This window comes from Pogona vitticeps, chromosome 3, assembly GCF_051106095.1.
Source record: "Pogona vitticeps strain Pit_001003342236 chromosome 3, PviZW2.1, whole genome shotgun sequence".
NCBI classification, from domain to species: domain Eukaryota; kingdom Metazoa; phylum Chordata; class Lepidosauria; order Squamata; family Agamidae; genus Pogona; species Pogona vitticeps.
In genome coordinates this window covers 249,348,528-249,369,504 of record NC_135785.1, presented here as the reverse complement: position 1 = coordinate 249,369,504, position 20,977 = coordinate 249,348,528, and the positions used below count along the sequence as shown (strand labels likewise).

Below are 20,977 nucleotides of genomic sequence, written 5' to 3'. Positions count from 1 at the left end.
CTGTTTTTGTTGTTTTATACTTGTAAGCATCCTTGAGCTTATTATTATTATTTATTATTTATTTAATTTATATGCTGCCCACACTACCCAAAGGTCTCTGGGCGGCTTACAACATTTAAAATACAATAAAAATTAAGAACAATTAAAATACAATTAAATATATATATAAATTGCCATCGGACCCATAGCTAATATTATTTCAATTAAAAGCCTTCTGGAACAGGAAGGTTTTGACCTGGCGCCAAAATGTCATCAGTGTCGGTGCCAGACGAATCTCAGTCAGGAGAGCATTCCATAGTCTGGGGGCAGCTGCCGAAAAGGCCCTTTGTCTTACCTCCTTAAGGGACAGCTCTTTCAAAAGGGCCCCTTGGCTAGATCTTAACTGCCAGGTAGGTTCATATGGAACCTACGTGGAGTACAAAGGGAAGGGTAGAGTATAAATGTAGTAAGTGAAAAATAAAGTCAGCCCTGCCAAAATTAGTCTAGGGCAGCCATTCTCAACAGGGGAATATGGCCTACATTCTTTTCATATTCTGTTTATAGCTCTGTCCGAAAATGGTCTAGAATAGCTGGTCTAAGGGCCTAGTGAGGGGCATGCAAAAACGTCCTAGAAAAATATTTTGAGGAGGGATTTAAAGAACATAAGGGAGCTTATTTGGATAGAGTTGTTCTGGCAGGGAGCTCCAGCCATAAGGCATAGCAAGGGGAAATTTACTGTTATGTATTTATTTAAAATGACAGCAAATCCCACCTTTCTCCTTAAAAAAGACCCAAGGCAGCTTACATGATTAAAAACATAATATTTAAAAGCTAAAAACAGTAAGTTTATAAGTATTTAAAAAGAATTAAGCAAGTATTATATTTAAAATGGTAAATAAAATCAATACTAAAACACATTTAAATCAACAAAGCACAACAATCCATTAAAAAAAACACCCTCTGGTTGGAATGATTTCCTTCAGCAGGAAATCTGTGGATGGCTAAGAATGGCAGAATTGGATCAGCAAAAGTCAGAGAAAAGATACAAGAGGCTGTTATGATTGACTCTGCTTACATGTTTTGGATTCCATCAGTTGCCTTGGCTGTGGAGGCAAGAGGTTCCCGCGATGCTATGGTAACTTCTAAAGTTCTCTTGCAAGAGTAATAATGTATAATTTCCACAACCATTTAACAGAACATTAACTTGCAGTTTTTCTTGGAATCTCTGCTGACATGACACGTTCCTGCACACAGAAAAATGCCAACTCTGGCATGCCGATTTTTGTCTGTACTGGGACATGAAATGGCGCAGGGCTTTCTCATGAGGAAAAAAGCTTCCAAATTGGACCATAAATCGCATAGGCAGTGTGTGCCACTACAGCAGACCTATGGATTTTCTGTGTGTGTCTGTGTGTGTCCATGCTTGTGTGCGTGCATGAATGCACCTCTGCTTTGTTGCTTAAAGCCACACTCCTTGACTTTTAGAAGTCTAGACAGGGACAGGAAATCCTCAGAACTGGGAATTCAGCAGCACTAACGCAGAAGAGTGTTGTGTTCAGGCTTCACAGAAGAAGCATTGTGGATTCTCACAAAACTTTATTGGAAGGGAGGGATATAAAATAACTAAGCACACAAGAGGAAACAAACAGATGTGCAACACTTCACAACAGTTGTTGTTAGAATAACATGCGGGATAACACACCACCACTATCTTTAGATTACTTAGGGAATTTCTTCCTAATGAAGTAACATACAATGAGACCAAGATTTCAGAAGGTATAAAAAGAAACTTGTCAAATTTTATTCATACCACCTCAGGTAATGAAGACGAAAAAAACTAGGAAGTTATCTACTCTTGATTTATAAATCTGTCCTGTTTTGGCTCAATGACTCTTCAGGACTATTCCAGGTTCTGATATCTCAGAATCTTAACTTTGATTCACAGATAATAAAATACAAACAAAGCTAATCATTCAAGCTGAACTTGAAATAATTCCCAGTGGAAACAACAATGCCAAGTTTTTATTGACATGAAGTTGACTGCAGGTATTTTCATCTTAAGGCCACATTGTCCGATAACATAACAGACTGGTATTAAAGATAGATCCATGTATCCCAGTATGAACTGGTCCTGTGGTAGCCATTACCGGTAATTCATTATCCTAAAAGAGGAAATATATCCCCAAAAGAACAAGACAAAGGAGGCAAAGATTTCCCTAACACATGCTAAATGGCTGAACTCATTGCCATTATTTAATATTATTTAATATTTTCAGACTTTTATAGAAGTGAAACTGTGGATGATCCCATGGATACAAGGGGCCTTATTGTATTCCAATTAACTTCCACCCACCCAAATCGTAACCAGGCCTGACCCTGCTTAGCTTCCAAATAAGACTGGGTGCATTCAAGCACCAGTTTGGTCTGCCGGCCAGAGATGAGGGAAGATACTATCCAAAGCACTTTCCCCAGCCTTCTTCTCAACAAACCTCATGGGACCTTAAACTGCAATGTGTGTACATTTCTTTCCAAAGAGCAGATCTGTGCAACCTGTGAACCATCAAGCCTAATATGGTGGGGCTCCCTGTTGAAGTTTTTGCAAACCTCTCACGATGCCTTTAGTAGATTAGACTCGGAGGGACCTGTCTGGGATGGATGAGTGCCTATCTATCCAGCTTTAAGCAATTGTTCCTTCCCTGCCCCTGAGTTCAAAAAGAGCCATGTCTCTCTGCTCTATAGCCTTCCCCCTTCTCTGTGGTCTGTTGGAAGCAGGGAGGCTGTTGAGGTCTGTTGCTCAGGCAGCCATCTCTGATTAGTTTTGCTGTTTGACCTGTTCAGAACTGTAGGTAAAGAAAATGATTTTTGCTTTTTCTACCACTAATGTCTCAGAGTGGGTTACTGAGACTGTAAGTGCCAGTTAATGAGAAAAAGAAGGGGACTAATCTGCTCTTCAAGCATCTGTACTTCTGCTTCGCAGCGAGAGGAATTTAACCAAAATCAAAAACTCTGCCAGACTCATCCCTTAGACACAGGAGCCTTATGAGTCCCCTTCTAGGTTATAATATAAGACCGGCAGCCTGGACCACAGCTTGTGCAGGCCTGCCTAAAAGCAACCCTACTCCATTTTGTTGGAGTAACTCTGCCACACACATTTCTCTTTTCTCTCCCATCTCAAAATTGAAGCCTGTTCCTTCTGCCATTTCGGTAGGTAGCCTCAGTGCATACTTGCTTTTGTGAGAAGCACATTAGAATTCCATCACTGTGAACCCCCTTGAAGAGTGTCAGATACAATTTTTAAAAGCACAGGGGCAATAAAACCAGACAGTCACTGTTTACATGATAGTTTTTATTTACAACAAAGCCACACATTAAATGTAAATTATTCTCTGTGGGGAAAGAAAATGGAGACTGATCTTAGTCTTACTTCAGTAACTATCTGTGGTTCTATAAAAAAAAAAAAACCATTCATCTTCCTGAATACCCTATATTTCATGCCTAATAAGCATTGTCACACTAGACAAGCTGCAAACTTTGTATCCCCAAGTTGGCATCTTACTGAAGTGAAATATAGCAATTCATCACATTGTTGATCTGCAGAGTCACAACAAGCTAACTGTGTTGCGAAGCACCTGAGAAAGCCTGAAATTCTACAGTTGAAAAAATGGGAATTGATGGTTTGCTTCTCTTTTCAACATACTGTACTGTTGGCTTAGATCCCTGGTTCCCAGCCTGGGAATCAGGTCCCCCAAGGGGGTGGCAAAGTGGGTTTTTGGGGGGAGGGGGTCTCAGCTGTTGTTTTTAGTTGCAATTGTTTTAAACTGACCCCCACACATGTACACTTACATGTACAGCCCATTGAGTTCAATGTTGTTTATTCCCAGCCAGGGGATGAAGGCATCAGCATTCATCTGCCATCATAACCTTTCCTTCTCCTGTTTTTTTTTCTTTTCACAGAAGGTGGAAACTTTCACCACACTCCCTAAGCTGCTGGCCCACATTGCCATTGGCAAAGAGAGGCTTGCAGTGCTGGTCAGTGTCCACCAGGGGAATTTTGTCTTGATTCTACCTTGGTGCAAACAATGGGTGAAGTTCTTTGAAGAAGAGAAGTGTTGGTTGGAAAACCTTATAGGAAGTTTGGACACAATATAACATTGATGTTTAGGGCTGTCACATCCAAAGTCTGAATAGCTATGATGCTGCCTAACCAGGAAACGGAGGAGGAGGAGGAGAGACACTATTTAGGATGCCATAACCATAGTTTTGGACAACAGCTACCAGAATCCCCAGCCAGCTTGGCCACTAACAGTAATAGATCTCATCCAGAGTTCCTGGGTTTAAATCCTGGGATTTCCTGTTAAAATCCCCATTCAGTCTCTGGCATCCCCATTGGGAGGGCACAGATCAAGAATAAAGCATGTACTTCACATGCAGAAGAACCCAAGTTCTGTTTTCTGACATCATTTGGGAAGGAGTCCTGCCTAAAACCCAAGAAAGCGGCTGCTGGTCAGTGTCAGCCAGACTGGGACGAGTAGAAGAATTGGCAGGCTCCCTCAGTGTAAAGCAGCCTTCCAATGTTCCATTTGCTGTCATTGATGAGAACAAGATGTAGAATATGATGGCATTCCTTACATGGTGGGTGTGTCTGAAAAGCTCAAAAGGATTTTTGGTAAAATACCAAGCTGTATACCAGCACATCTCCCCCACTCTGGCTGCCCTTCATTGGCTACAGGTTCATTTCCACATCGACTTCAAGGTTATGATGATAACATTCAAAGCCCTAAACGGTTTAGGACCTTGGTATCTAGCAGAACACCTGCTCCTAGCCAGATCTGTCCATAATATCATTCTTCACAGGCAGGGTGGTTGAGGGCCTTGACCCCGGAGACCTGACCCCCACCTATGGAACAACCTGCCCATTGAGATCTGCCTGACGCTCGCTGGATGGCTTCAAAAGAGCATTGAAGACCTGGCTCTTCCGCCAGACTTTCCCGGAGCACTAGGATCTTACCCTCGCTCTTTTCCATTCTTTTTGCCGTCCTCTCCATCACCTCTTTTTACCACCTTCATTACCATCTGTTTTAATTTACCCTATTTGGTTATGTATTAATTATTTTTATCATGTTTTAATATTGTTGCTGATATTGTTGTCAGCTGCCCAGAGTGGCCTGGTTGCCAGATGGTACAGGGTACAAATTCAATCCATCCATCCATCCATCCATCCATCCATCCATCCATCCATCCATCCATCCATCCATACATACATACATACATACATACATGCATGCATGCATGCATGCATGCATGCATACCAGTGCACTTCAAATCCACAGACACACTAAGGCAGAAACCCGTCCACCCAAAAGACAACAGGAGGAATATAGTATATGCGGTCCAGTGCAAAGAGGAGTGTTCAGAGCTCTACATTGGAGAACCCAAACAGCCACTATACAGGAGAATGGCCCAGCACAGGAGGGGCAATGGCTCAGGACCATAATCAGCAGTGGTCCTTCATTTGAAGGATAAAGGACACTCATTTGATGACCAAGACTGAGAAGATACATAGGTGGTTTGAGAGTTGGGTCAAGGAGACCATACATGTGCATATAGAAAACCCCTTACTCAACAGGGATGGAGGCCTTATTTATCTGTCTCCTATTTATAATGTTGCCTTTTCATCTGTCCCTAGACAGATCAGGACCACATGCACCAGAAAGACCACTGTTAGCAAATGTTAACAACCCATGACAATAGGTGGAGAAGGACTGCAGAAGTGGGATCTTCCCTCATCAGTCCTTTGTCCATCTAACAAGCCTATTCAGACCCAGGGGAAGTGAGACCAACATGAAGGATACATCAGGGGTCTCCTACCAACTCTCCTCAGACTGAAGAAGCTACTTGAATGAGCAGTGAAATGTTTCAACTAACAAGAAAGAAGTCCAGTTGCCATGACTCAGCTTCCAGATAACCTCACCTGGAGGACTGAGAATCTTCACAGACAGATGACATTATAGTATAAGTGCGGAATGATTCTTAGGGGCATAGTAGCAATATTGGATGAGATGGCTGGACAGTGTCTGCGAAGCAACCAACATGAAATTGACACAACTATGGGAAGCAGTGGAAGATAGGAGGACCTGCCATGCTCTGGTCCATGGGGTCACGAAGAGTCGGACACGACTAAATGAACGAACGAACGACGAGCAATATTGGGCATTTTGGGCAGTGATTCCTTGCTGAGTTCTCAGTGTCATTCAACCAAGAGCTTTATGTGAGCTTCTTAACTGTGTTTGTCCCAATGCATGAAGTATCAGGATTCAGCCATTATACTGTGTTTGATCATATATTTTAGAAGAAGAAAAATGATACATAGGACACTAGATGGTGGGTCAGAGAGTAACAAGAAGAGAGAGAGAGAGAGAGATGAAGTAAAGTAAGGATACCATAACTTTTTAAAATACAGTAATAGCACACTATAAGCATTCTACAAAGCAAGGTGCAGCTCAGCAAGAAAACACCCAGCATAAACCTTATAAGGGACAATGTTTTTTTTTTGTCATTAAGTACAGCACAGCATTTCTAAGAAATGTAGTAGCTATTTAAGAAGATTAGTTCATCACCTGCCACTCTACATTTTTTAAAAGCAAGCAAATGTTGTTACTCTTTCTCTCTCTACTTTAACATACTCCTTTGAACAACGCTTTTGTGGTGCATTAAAAAAAAACTCAGCAGCATCAAGGCTTACAAATATTGAAACAACTCAACGTAGAGCAGAACAGATTACGTTGTACTAAATGTACCGTGTCCCTTATTTGAGAACAACTCCATTGCTTCCTCACATCAATGAAACTGGTCAAACCCTGGCTGTCAGTTTGTGTATATACAAACTTTCTTGTGAATGTTTGTTTGCATTAATAATTCTATATAGGTAAAAAAAATGAGCAGGCACAATATACAGACAGTAATTTATTAACTATGGGTAATTTAGACCATGTAAACAGTTAATGAGGACAGGTTTCCTGTATGGTTAATGGCTCCTAAATGTCCATTCAAAACATCCTCAAATATTTTGTATTAGAACACGTAGGTTTCAACAGTACATGGTTGCTGGGAAAATCCATTTCTCTCCAAACTGCTGTGAGTTTATAGGAGATAAGGAAGCCTGAAGGGAGTGGATGATGCCGTAGTCCCTACTACATTAACTGTCCTGCAGCATTGAACTTTTGAGTGCTGGCTTTAGTACACCACGAACAGGAAGAGAGAAGGTTAAGAAATGGCTGTGATTTATGTGCATTTGTGCAAGAATGGATGTATGTGCATTTAAGTGTGTTATATATGAAATGTGGATAACGTCCTGGATGTGAGTGGAAAGGGCATAAGCATTACTACTCCCCCCCCCTTATTTTTTTACAGGGCATCTGCCCATTACTGACATGCAAACCCTAGAAAGCTATTGGGTTGTGCAGCCCTCAGGCCAGAACACTTTCCCTACCCCCATAAGCCACTAGTTTTTTAAGATTTCAGCACAGTCTAAATGCACAGGAGAAAACTTTCAACATTCTTTGTTACCTTCCAAATGCTCATGTTCAGATCTGGTCGCTGAATATAGATAATAACTAGACATGGGGTCGAATATAAAAGCAAATCAGGATATTTGTTTGTTTGTTTGTTTTCTTGAACTTATATGCCACCCATTTAGACATAGTCTACTCTGGAAGGCTCACAGAACACAAAATAAAATAATATAAATAAATTAGCAGTTAACAACACATAGATAGTAATTCAAGATGGAGAAAATAAAAAGAAAATTAAATAGTGCCCGGAGAGAAGGCTTTCGTGAAATATCCCTGATTCGTCCGATATTCCTTGCTTTGTATTCTTGGGGTCCAGAGAGCCCAATGAATGCAGAGCAATGGATATAACCCTTTTATATATGTCCCTTAGTTATATATGTCCTTATGCCCCCCCTGTTCCTTCAGGGCATAAGCAGAGAGGGGTTTTCCCCTCGGGCAGCTTGCTAAAACCTGCCTTAAAGGAATGACACCCCTGGGGCTGGGGGATGGCTTGGTCCCCCTTTCCTCCTCTTCCTGTGCCTGCATGGCATAAGAAGAGAAGGGATCAAAGAGGGATTAAAGGGATCCCCCAGCTGCAGGATGGCTTTGATCCCTGCTTTCCCTCTTCTTGCTTTGCCCCATGGGGCATAGAAAGAGGAGGGGGAAAGGGATCAAAGTGCTTTGGGATTGCTTTGATCCCTGCTTTTCCTCTTCTTGCTATGCCCCGCTGATACAGCAAGAGGAGGAGGAAAGGGATCAAAACGATATGCCAGCCACTGCAGGATCACTTTGATCCCTGCTTTCCCTCCTCTTGCTTTGCCCCATGGGGACATAGCAAGAGGAGGGAAAGCAAAAAATAATAATGACCTGACTAATGACAAAATGGTTCCTTGTTCATCAGGTCATGGGGGGGTTGTGGGTCGTCAAGACGAAGCACCATTTTGGTGCTTCATCCCCATCTCTAATAATAACTGTAGCGGACACAATCTTGGCAATGCTAACGTATCGGAGAAGTAGAAGTGCTGAAGGTGCAAAGATGGCCTCTAGTGGTTTGAGAGGGTCCATTGTGAACCCATGGCAAAAGGTTAGCCACCTTGCCATAAGAAGTATATGGTACTGTAGTGGAGCAGATGTAATGTCCCAAACAGAGTCCTTGGCATCTCTAGTTTCAAACGGATCAGACACCAGGGCTGTAAAACAAGCACCCAGAGCCCTCCAAAAGCTGCTTTCAGCAAAGGGCACAAGGCTGCAGGTACTGTCAGAAGGCACCTTCATGTGCTCACATTAATCATCATTAACACCTCTATCACAATGGCACAAAAGTGGAGTGGGATGGGGGACATCGGCAAAGTTGCGCTAGGTCTTCAGATTGGAATAGGTGCCTCCAGAACACTCGGTAAAAGCTATTCCTCCTTTTCATTGTAAAAAGAGTGACTTGTAATGTTATTAAGTTGGTACTATTGTTTCACCTGTTTTTTTTTTCCTCCCCAGCAAGTATCCTCTGCAGATTTAATGATCAGGAACATTCTTCTGATGCATGCTGGGAGATACGGCTGCAAGATACAGACCACAGCAGACACTGTATCAGATGAGGCAGAACTTCTTGTTAGGGGTGAGTACTCTAATAACAGGGGACGTGAGCAACATAAATTATCATAAGGGTTTCCAAATGGACCTTTTCCTCAGCTATTCTACTGCCTACTGAGCTTGTTTTCCTTTCTTTGGGCATCATTTGTCTGTTAGTCTTAAACAGGGTGTTTTTTGAACCAAGAACATGTGGTTAAAAATGTGCAGATGCTGATAGAAAACCAGTTGGAAACGGATAATTCTGACAACTTTAAAGCCCTCTGTGATTAACCTCCACTGCAGTAAAGAAATAGGGAAGAGACTTCAATGTCTTGGCGAGGGGAATATAAATTGTATAGAAAATATTGCTTATTCATTTGGGGATTTTTTTAAAAATCTTTTGAAATGATATACGGGTTCATAACTGTTGTTCTAGCTCAAGAGTATTAGAGATAAAACTTTTAATTCTCCATGGTGTGTAGTTTCGGAAACTTCTGTTTCATCTTTCTACCAATAGTGCATTAAACCTTATATACACTGAAGTTCTGTTTAAAAAATTTAAAGTAAAAGGAGCATTTAAAAGAAAAAAGGAACCGAAATTGCATAACAAGAAGAAGAAGAAGAAGAAGAAGAAGAAGAAGAAGAAGAAGAAGAAGAAGAAGAAGAAGAAGAAGAAGAAGAAGAAGAAGAAGAAGAAGAAGAAGAAGAAGAAGAAAGGGAGATAGCTGCATCCCATTGCCTAGATACACGGAGCCTTAACAGATGGACACACATAGAAAGATCACCTGGGGGAGCCTTTGAATTTTACAGTAGTTGAAATCCAAATTACAAAAGTATGCAAGTTTCTTACGTTCCCTGTTCCTTTTGTAAATTCCAAAGCCACTCCAGGTCATTCTTCCATGCATGGTCATCTCCCAGCACTTAATGTTTCCAATAAAGTCTGTGTGGATTATGTTGTCTAACACTGATCCAGTAATGGAACAAACATTTGTAATGGAAAGGTACATTTGAAATACATGCTACTTTTTCGAAGGCTTTCATGGGCAGGACCTGATGGTTGTTGTTGGTTTTTCAGGCTGTTTGGCGTGTCTTGGAGGTTTTTCTTCCTAACGTTTCCCCAGTCTCTGTGGCTGGCATCTTCAGAGGACAGGAGTTAGAACTTCTGTCTGTGCTCTGGTGTAGTGTGTGGGATAGTTGAGTATTTGTACCTGTGGGCAGCTACTTTTTCTTTCATTCTTTAAATACAGCCAGTGAGTTATAAGGGCTGTGGTTACCAAGGAGAGGACAAAACGGGACATAGATGTCCATAAATATGTTTCCACTGATTTATACGGATAGATGCAAATATAAATTTTAGAAATGAGCAATTGTCTGATCAGTTCATCTGATTATGATGTTTATGTTTTGGGAGACAGCTGTCATGCTCATTATATACAAACTCCAGACATTTTTTCTATAATATTATTGACTCTAAAATTGTTTTTCCCCTTCTACTATTGAAATACCAGTCCAATGTCAACTTACTGATACTGTAGAAATCTGGATCAACCTACTGGGATTCTGAAGATGCTGGGTGTCCATCATCCCAAACCTCATGGAGTAGGTTGTAATGTGCAATATTATTATGCTGCTGCCATTTTAAAGACAACACGCTTACACTAAAGTAGGGGCCAGGAAGAGAACCTAGTGATGAAGAAGTGATGCCAGAAGTGTGAAATCACAGAAAAACAGAAAGATTTATGAGCTTTGCCTTTCCCTACATTTGCCAAGATTTTCTTCATGCCTTTTTCCTATCCCTCTTTTTATGGACACCTTTATGTGGTGAGTGTTTTGTAGAAACTGAAAACAATACTATCAGGAGGCTAGACTCTCTTACAAACCTAGACATTTAGAAGGTTCACCAAAGCAGAATGGTCAATACTGAGATTGAGCCTTCAAAAACTAACAGCCACATCAGTGGAAGAGAAGAAATTCTTGACAGGCAGCTATGGGGCAGTAGCAACACTGAAAAATGACACTGGTGGAAGACCTTTAATAGACAAAAGCAGGGATATTCAAGCTAACACTTGTTAGTACTGTGCAGAAGAAGGCAATGATAAACTATTTCTGAATATTCATACCTCAAAAATCCTATGATGGGACAATGCAAACAAAACAAGAAATAGTGCTGGAAGATGAAACTCCTACTGTAGGTCAGATGATGCTCAATTGGTCCTGGACGAAAAACTTTGGGAGCAATGGATCTGGGTAGGGAATGATGGAAAGTCAGTAAATCACTTCTATCAGCCCTCAGCCCCATCTCCAGGACTACCTGCACAGTTTTCTGGCTTTAACTCCTTCTCTATCCCATTCTGAGGCTCCCAAAGGTTTTCTAGAACGGAATCCATGGGAAGCTTTTAATTTTTCCAAAACAGCTGGAGCATAGAATACTGTAAAGCAAACAATTTGTTCACTGGAAATACATGCTACAGACAACCTATCAAACAGTTGTTGTGGGTTTTTCGGGCTTCTTGGCCGTGTTCTGAAAGTGGTTCTTCCTAACGTTTCGCCAGTCTCTGTGGCCGGCATCTTCAGAGCACAGTTTGCTGTCCTCTAAAGATGCCGGCCACAGAGACTGGCGAAACGTTAGGAAGAACCACTTTCAGAACACGGCCAAGAAGCACGAAAAACCCACAACAACCATTAGATCCAGGCCGTGAAAGCCTTCGCGAATACATTCAACCTATCAAACAATGGTATGCATGGCCAATGGCCAATATAGACATTAATTGGGCTGTATAATTGGAAGAAGAAGGTGAAGAAGCTCTGTCATCTCTGCAAAAACCAGATCAGTAGAGGAGTGTAGTACTGGCCACAAACTAGTAGTATCAAAAAATTAGATTAAAGCTGAACAAAAATACTAAAATAGTCACAGAGAGGCCTCCCTCTCCTAGGGGGGCACTCTCTCCTCTAAGGATGAGGTTTGCAGCTTGGGTGTATTTCTGGACCCAGTGTCATCAGTGGAGTTCCAGATAGCGTATGTGGTTCGCTCCACCTATTTCCACCTAAGGCAAATTGCCCAGCAGTGTCTCTACCTTGACACTGCATTCCCTCACCATACTGGTCCACATATTAGTACTCTCAAGATTAGACTACTGCAATGCTCTCTACATGGGGCTGCCTATGAGGCTGCTACAGAAACTTCAGCAGGACCAGAACATGGCGGCCAGGCTATTGAGTGGTGTAAAGAAATGGCATCACATTTTCCCTACTCAGGTGGCCCTGCACTGATTACCTGTTTGTTTCCATGCCAACTTCAAGGTTGCTAACTTACAAAGCCCTAAACAGTTTGGGACCTCGATACCTGGCAGAGCGTCTCCTCCAGTGTGATTTGCCCATCCTATATGATCTTCTCCGGCCAGGCAGTTAAATGTATTGCTCCCAAGAAAGGCCTGGAAAGAGAAGACTAGAAACCAGGCCTTCTTGGCAGTCACTCCCTACCTCTGGAACAACCTCCCACCCAAAATCCACTGGTAACCTTCACTGGGAACTTTTAAACCAGGGGTATCCAACCTTTCACCTTCCCTGGGCCACATTAGATGATGAAAATTTGGTTTGGGCTGCACATACATTTGGTTTGGGCCGCATGGGAGGAGGGGGCAGCCCTAGCCTTCCTCTGCAGACCCGCTTCAAGCGCGCTTACCGGCAGCTGCGATCTTAGACAGCAGAGGCTGCCAGCTTTGACTCCGGCGGCTTTATGGGGCCGGGAGGGGGTCCACCTATTGACGGGGACGGTGCAATGCAGTCACACATCCCCCCTGTCCCCTCCCCTTCCGCTCATTCCTTCCCTCTCTCCCCCTCTACTGTTGTGACATGCCCCGGCCACATTCCGGCTGCAAGTGCAGGCAGTGTAACTCGAAACTTTGGAATTTCTTTAAAAATTAAAAATTGCACTGGGCCGCATTACGAGCTGACCTGGGCCGCATGCGGCCCTCGGGCCGCAGGTTGGACAAGCCTATTTTAAACAATCACTAAAAACATGGCTTTTAGACATGTCTTCCCGGACCTTATAACATCCTAATACAGGGGTTGTTTTAACATTTATATTATTAGTCCCACCATCTTGCTTACGCCTCACTATACAGTAATTATTTTTAGTTAAATTTGTTGGTGTATATGTGTCTAATTTTGATTTACCTGTTTGATGTTATATTTATTTAATGTGTGAACCGCCCAGAGTGGCCTTGGCAGCCAGATGAGCGGCATAGAAGTCAAATAAATAAATAAATAATGCTAAAATGCAGTATATTTTAAACAATATCCTGAAAGAGTTTAAAAAACATATAAAGGACATATTTGCCTTGCTACATTTAACTGATCATGGACCAGATGAACTGTGCTTTGGATCCAAAAATATTATAAAGGAAAAATGCAAAAAGACTGTTATTGTAATAGAAAGAAAGGAAAAGCCACAAAGGCTGACTGATGAAACTCTTAAAATTGTAATGTTAGAGGAAAAGCAAAAGTAAAAGATGGCAGAACCCTTAGGTCAGGAACCTAAAAGGAACTTTTCAGTGACCTGCAATTAGAGGCAAAGATAACTATTGTAAAAAAAAAAATCACTGCAAAGAAATAGAATAGACCAACAAGAAGAGGGGAACCAGATAATGAAAGAAAGCTGGACAATGAAAGAGGTTGAGAAGGAAAAAAAAATTATTTGAGATATAGTGCTGTAGAAGAGTTTCACACGTACCATGAAAGCCAGAAAGACAAATAAATGGGTTAGCAATCGGATCAAGCCTGAATTCTCGCTAGAAGCTAAAATGACTAAATTGAAGTTAATGTGTTTTGAACATACCATGAGAAGGAATGATTCGTGGGGAGGGGGGACAGTATTGCTAGGGAAAATGGAAGGCAACTGGATAAGAAGACAACCAAGTATGGGATAGGTAAAAGGTAAAGGTTCCCCTTGACATTTAGTCTAGTCGTATCCTACTCTAGGGTGCGGTGCTCATCCCCGTTTCCAAGCCAGAGAGCCAGCATTTTGTCCGAAGACAGTTTCCGTGGTCACATGGCCAGTGCGACTAGACACAGAACACTTTTACCTTCCCACCATGGTGGTACCTATTTATCTACTCGCATTTACATGCTTTCGAACTGCTAGGTTGGCAGGACCTGGGACAAGCAACGGGAGCTCACTCCATCGTGTGGATTCGATCTTACGACTGCTGGTATTCTGACCTTTGCAGCACAGAGCAACCCACAGCGCCACCACGTCCCTCAAATACGGAATGGACTGACTCAATAAAGGAAGCCATGACCTTTAGTTTTCAGGGCAGTTAATGACAGGACCTTTTGGACATCATTAATTCTAACCATAGGTTAGAAGTGACTTGACAATATATACCAAACCATTTTTCCATTGAAAAACGTTGGTCATTTGGAAAAGCATTGTATTATAATTTATAGGTCTCTCTTATGTTATTTTTAATGGACTGTCAATTTTAAAAATTTTAAATTTTATAGAAAAGAATTGAAATGAAAAGATCATGCAATATTTTCTGTTTCAGAATAAAGAGTGATTTTGTTTTTTAAAAAGCAATGCTTTAAAATAATATTGCTTCAAAACTCCTAGATGCAGAATCAAATTACACATTACAGTGGTGCCCCGCCTAGCGACATTAATCCATTCCAGGATTAACGTCACTATCCGGATTCGTCGCTATGCGGGGGGGGGAACCCATAGGTTGCTATTGGGGGAAAACTCACCGGTAAGCAAAGATTCCCCCATCCGGCCGCCATTTTTGCTGCCCGGTAAGCGAGGGCAGGGCGCGAAAATGCTGCAGGCGGCCATTTTCTGCACCCAGCGGCCATTTTGGAACCGCCGATCAGCTGTTTTCTAAACATCGCAATGCGAAGATCGATAAGTGAAATCCTTACCGATCATCGCAATGCGATGTTTAGCCTATCTAAACATCGCAGTGCGATCACATTAGCGATCGCAAAAAACACGTCGCTGTGCGGATTCGTTGTTAAACGGTGCGCTCGTTAAGCGAGGCACCAATGTACAGACAACATGTCATTAGTAGAGGGTATTCCGCCAATGTTGAATAACACATGATTGTCACCAGAGTTCTTGTGCTTTCCATAGTTTGCACATTTTGGTTTGTTTTGTGATTTGTTTGGGGTTTCTTTCTCTTATCTGATTGGTCAATCGAGAAGGATCTGTCACATCAGTGGAATGCTAATTGATCTCAGTTTCTAATCACAGGCTATCTGTAATGTACAGCTTGGCTCTTAAAATTCAAAGGAAGCACTTTGAGATCAGTTGATAGTGCAAACAGCTAAACTGTCCATCCTTAGGGCCCCTCCATGAATTTGTTTATTTGTTTCAAAACCCATTTGTTTGTTTCCAAACCTTTGGAAACACTCTCCTTAGCAAATCTAGTATCTGTCCCTTAAAACTATTAAAAGCTGCACATTGATTCTTCTTCTGAAACCTTTGCAAGAGAAGTCTTATTTGTTTTTTTTTTAAAGATTCCGGTTGTTTACTACTGAATTTGAAGGTAAAAGGAAAAATGATTTTGAATATTGGAAGGGTTGCATTTAAATGCTCTGATAACATTCTACTTGGAGTTAACATTGTGATAGATTGCAGACATAAATCAGGCTTTTTCCCACCTTGCTTGTGTTTTGTTTTTCTTGAGGGTAGGAAGTGAAGGAACTCTTGTGGTATTGGCTTCACATGTGTTAAATTGCCTCTGTCAAAGTCTGAGGCAGGCAGGATCACCTATTAGATACTGTTTATTATAGATTAGCACATTATTTGGCTTACAGCAGTTTATTTATTTTACATTTGTGCTCCCACCACACACAGCCTTAAAAGCCCTCAGGGCTACTTACAGTGCATTAAGCAAAAGTAAAGCAGCAATTTTGTAGAAATTGAGGATATTAAAATAAGTCAGCATTAACAAGTGCAAAAGGATCCCATAAGAGCAGATTATGCGTAAAACCAACGATGAGGTTCTTTTTCATTGCTCAGACAAGGGACTTTAGGAGAGGTAGAGCCCAAAAATACAACTCTTCCGAATAAATAAAATAAGTCAGCATCAGCCAAAATAGCAAGAAAGCATCTATTAAAGTCTAGTTTTTAAACCCAGGAGCAAATTCTAATTTGAGAAGGGTCTCAATGGGCTGCATTCCAGATATAGTGAGCACTCATAACACTGGTGAGGCCAGATATAATTCTGGCTTATTGGGACATTTTTTTTTGCCAACTATGGATATGATCAGGCATGCCTAAATAACCTTTGAAACCCAGCTCAGAACTTCATCAAATCAATGAAAGGTTAACTTCCGAATAATCTTGGATAAAATACATTACTCAAATCTCAGTTAAATCTTCAGGCCCAAATCATATTCATGTTCATATATAAGATTTGCATGACCTTGTATGAACAGCTAATTGTAGCTAATTGACAAGGTGCAGAATTTGCTACAATCCATGTTTTTCAGCATCCAACGGGGGGGCTTGGAACTAATCCCCCCCCCCAATATGGAGGTCCTACTATATTTCAGTATTCAATTTCATTAATATTGACTATGTTTTACCAGTTGCTTTAATGTAAATGTATATGTTACAGTACACATTAAAACATATATATACATGAAATAAGGTACAGAACCATATTATATGAGCCAAAATTGCCTGTAAAATGCATATATTAGGAGGGAAGTGCATACAAAAAATTATATAACAAGAAATATGATATCCCAGGATACTTTTAAGATGCAGACTGATACAGAAATGAGACAATTAAAACTAAGAGTGGGGAAATAGGAATCTAGCAAGTACCAACATGACATATTTGTCCATTGCTTCCATCTTTTCCTGTATTGTGCATCAAGATGAATAAATACATGTTCACCCCTTTACATACATGACCCAGGGAGGATCTGAGCTGGAGATTGCAATAATACTTGGTGATATAGGTTCACCTGGTTTTGCTTCATTTGTTGCTCACATATCGTGCTGGGAAACCAAACCACATAAACACCTTGGAGAAAAAGCAGGGTAAGGGAGCAACTACATTGACTTGCAATTTGCATCAGATTAGGTGCAGGTGAAATTGAACAGGCAACTAGACGACACAAAGCTCAATGTAAGAACCCTAGTGGAGAATCATCTCTTTTCAGAGGAGAATAATATTTTTTGTTCAGATGGTGGTGCTGGGGTTAAATTTGCTCAAATTGTCTAGGATCACTTTTCTCCGCTTTCTGCTGGGTGTGAGTACCTGATCTGAAGGCAAGGGGCACGCCTGTTGTCTCCAAACAATGTGATTCCTGTAAGTAAAAATCAGTGCTGCAACAGATTATCACTAGATCACTTAGGAAAAAAATCTATTTTTTAAAAAAAAGAAAAGAAAGGATGGAAATTGCCAATTAGCACCTTGTCAGATCAAAGGCAGATTCTATTTCTGCTGTTGGACCTCCTTTCCAAACAGACCTTTGTTGTCTTGACAGCTACAGTAATTTCACCCACAAAAACCATCACTTTGAATTATGACCAGAAATGGATCAGCAGCCAGTGCAGTTGTTGTAACAGGGAGATTATCTATTCCCTTTAATCAGCCCCAGTTAACAATCTGGCTGTGGCATTTGGACCCACTGGAGTTTCTCAATACTTTCCAAAGTCAGCCCCAGGCAGAGCATGTTACAGTAATCCAGCCGAAAGGTAACTAGAACACGTGCCACCATGGCCGAATCAGCACTCTCAAGAAATGGGCTCAGCTGGTGCGCTAGTTTTAACTATGCAAAGGCATTCCTGTTCACCACCAAAACATGAGCATCTAGGCTCAGACATGCATCCAGGAGCACCACCAAAACATGAGCATCTAGGCTCAGACATGCATCCAGGAGCACCCTCGAGCTGTACACCTGCATTTTCAGAGTGTAAGAAGAGATTTTCAAGGAAAGAAATGTGGTGGCATTCGGCAGGTGTTCTGAGAGACAATTCCAGGCATTTTTGCCAGCCGCATAGCTGTTACAACCACAGGACCCCTACTAGAAATGAAACACTGGCTCTGTTGTCTAACAGCTTCCCAAACACTCTCATTTTCTAGCACACCCTGCCAATTTTTCATTCTCGGCTTGCAAAAGAATGAGACATGTTTTCCCGAAGTCATTTTCTATTGTGACATCACTGCTCAGTGTGTTCATTGTTGTTTGAATCCCAGTGCAAATTGATTTTTGTGTTTCTGGAAAGGAGAGAAACAGACAGAAGCTCTTCAAATGATCCAAGGTATTCACACTGGGGAAAGGGTGTTTATGACACTGTGGAAAGATGCGTCATTCTGTTTGTCAAGTTTCTCTTCAGGGGAGCAAATCAAGTCTTGCTCCTGTCAGTGCATGATTAGTCCGGTTCTTGGTTCTGATCCCAGAGCAAATCTCCTTTTCTGATTGGTACTTGTCCCTGCCAGCTCCTATTTGTCTGAAATCTCAGCTGCGTCTGATGCATTTCAGCTGGCATGATCGCACAGTGGAATTTATTTTTAACTTGGAATACAAAATATGATCAATGACCCTTGTTGGATTTCTGGTATTCCTGATTTCATTGAAGAAGGAATATATAAAGTAGACACATATAAGGCAGCATAATTCAAAATTTCAACTTCTAACTCAGGGACGGAAACCTTTCGTTCTTCAGAGATTGCTGGGCTGTAAATTCCCATGATTCTTCACCATTGGTTAGGCAGCTTATACACATGAAAACGATCTAGGGCTGTTAGTAGGCAACACTCAACAAAGTGATATATCTGTGAAATCATCCAAGTGAGGTTATCTGAAAGTTGAGTCATGGCAACAGGACTTCTTTCTTGTTAGCTTGAAACGTATCGCTACTCATCCAAGCAGCTTCTTCAATCTGAGGAGAGTTGGCAGGAGATCCCTGATATATCCTCCATGTTGGTTTTACTTGCCCCTGGTCTGAATAGGCTCATTAGAAGGACAAAAGGCTGGGGGCGAGGGATAATCCCACTTCTGCAGTGCTTCTCCACCTATTGTCATGGGTCGTTAACATTGTCTTTCTGGTGTGTGTGTGGTCCTAATCTTTCTGGGGACAAGGTGGTGTGATAGAGAAAATGGTTAATTCAATTCTAGGCTGCATCAACAGAAATATAATGCTCCACCCCACTCTGATTTGGTCAGAATTCACTTGGAGTATTGTGTTCAGTTTTGGGCACTGCTGTTTTGGAAGATTATTGGCATGCTGGAGCATTCTGGAGGAGGGCAACCAAGATGGTAGAAGGTCTGGAGATGAAGCCCTGTGAGGAATGCCTGAGGGAGGTGCGTATGTTTAGCCTTGAAAAGAGAAAACGTAGAGGTAACAGTCATCTTGAAATATTCATGAAAGGAGGAATGGGCTTGTTTTCTGATGTTCAGGAGGGACTCAAATTACACTTTTCCCTTCAACAGTACTGGTGTTAGGGGCATTGGACTGCCACATAGTTCAAATTCTGTCTATAACTCTTGTGCCCCCCAAAATGTAACTACAAAGCATATACAGTTGATTAACAAAACGTACATACATATACAGACATACAGACCTTCCCTGATCTGTGTCATCCTCCCAGCATACCCCAGCATCCTCCCTGGCTACCAAGTGGAGCTGCCATGCCAGGAGAGGGGGGTAGTCACACTGCCAGCAATGGGACCCATCAGACCAAGGGGCTGCCACACTGCCCACAATGTGAACAAGCCACTTCCTGGAGCTGCATAGAAGCATAGTATATAGTTAGTTAGTTAGTTAGTTAGTTAGTTAGTTAGTTAGTTAGTTAGTTAGTTAGTTAGTTAGTTAGTTAGTTAGTTAGTTAGTTAGTTAGTTAGTTAGTTAGTTAGTTAGTTAGTTAGTTTATTGGATGGATGGATGGATGGATGGATGGATGGATGGATGGATGGATGGATGGATGGATGGATGGATGGACGGACGGATGGACGGATGGACGGATGGACGGATGGATTGATTGATTTCTATCCCGCGCCCCTAGACAACATCTACTCGGGGCGGCTTACAAATATCATAAAATATTATAAAAACAGAAAAACGTCATAACATTAAACAATCAGTTAGTTTGTTCGTTTGTTAGTTAGTTAGTTCATTAGTTTGTTAGTTTGTTAGTTCTTTAATTCATTAGTTTGTTAGTTTGTTAGTTCATTAGTTTCTTAGTTTGTTCATTCTTGGGGGAACGTTGTTTAACTAAAACCAAGCTGCTCAGATCCATGCAATACATGGGAGACGTTTAATTAAAAAGAAAATTCCAAAGAAATTTGTTTCTTATAAGAGAGAATGAATAATTTCATAAGTGTTCTGTGGGAGATTATCAGAGTGTTTGTGCATTTTTACATTTCAACACTTTTTTGAGTAAAATCCACATACCTTTTTTATACACAGAAAGAACTGCATTTTGCATGGAATCCTTAGTCAGCATCTTGTTAGGAATTTCCCTATGCAACTAACTTTGTTCAATTGATTGTGCTTCTTGGTGAGGTGATTCCTGAGTGTTTGTTCATGCAACTGATTATGCAACTGATCGTGCACAACCAGTCACAACGGATGTCTTGCCAAATATTCCCGCTGCTTGCAAAAGGGTAGTTACAGTACATGTGTGGAAATCGTCTGGAGAACACAGGTCCTTGCATTTTGTACTTAGAGCCTTGAATTTTGCACAAAAATATCAGATTTTTAATGCAAAATACAAGACTAGCTCAGGAAAATAATTGTTTTGAAGGACTGTTTTTTTGTAATGAAAAAAGGCTCATTTTCTTGATCTTGCTTAGGGGCAAAACAATTGCACAAGCCATTTTATTTTATTTATCGGATAATGTTTTGTGATATGACATTCCTT

At 41.3% G+C, this 20,977-nt stretch overlaps 1 protein-coding gene across 4 annotated transcripts in view; it reads left to right on the top strand.

Annotated features, from left to right (window-relative positions):
• The window catches only part of CNTN5 (contactin 5), a 590,502-nt gene that overhangs the window by 505,534 nt on the left and 63,991 nt on the right, over positions 1–20,977 (top strand). For all 4 annotated transcript variants that reach the window (XM_078390096.1, XM_078390094.1, XM_078390095.1 and 1 more), the window contains exon 15: positions 9,021–9,141. In XM_078390096.1, the coding sequence (XP_078246222.1) occupies positions 9,021–9,141 (121 nt within the window). The remainder of the gene's footprint in view (positions 1–9,020; positions 9,142–20,977) is intronic.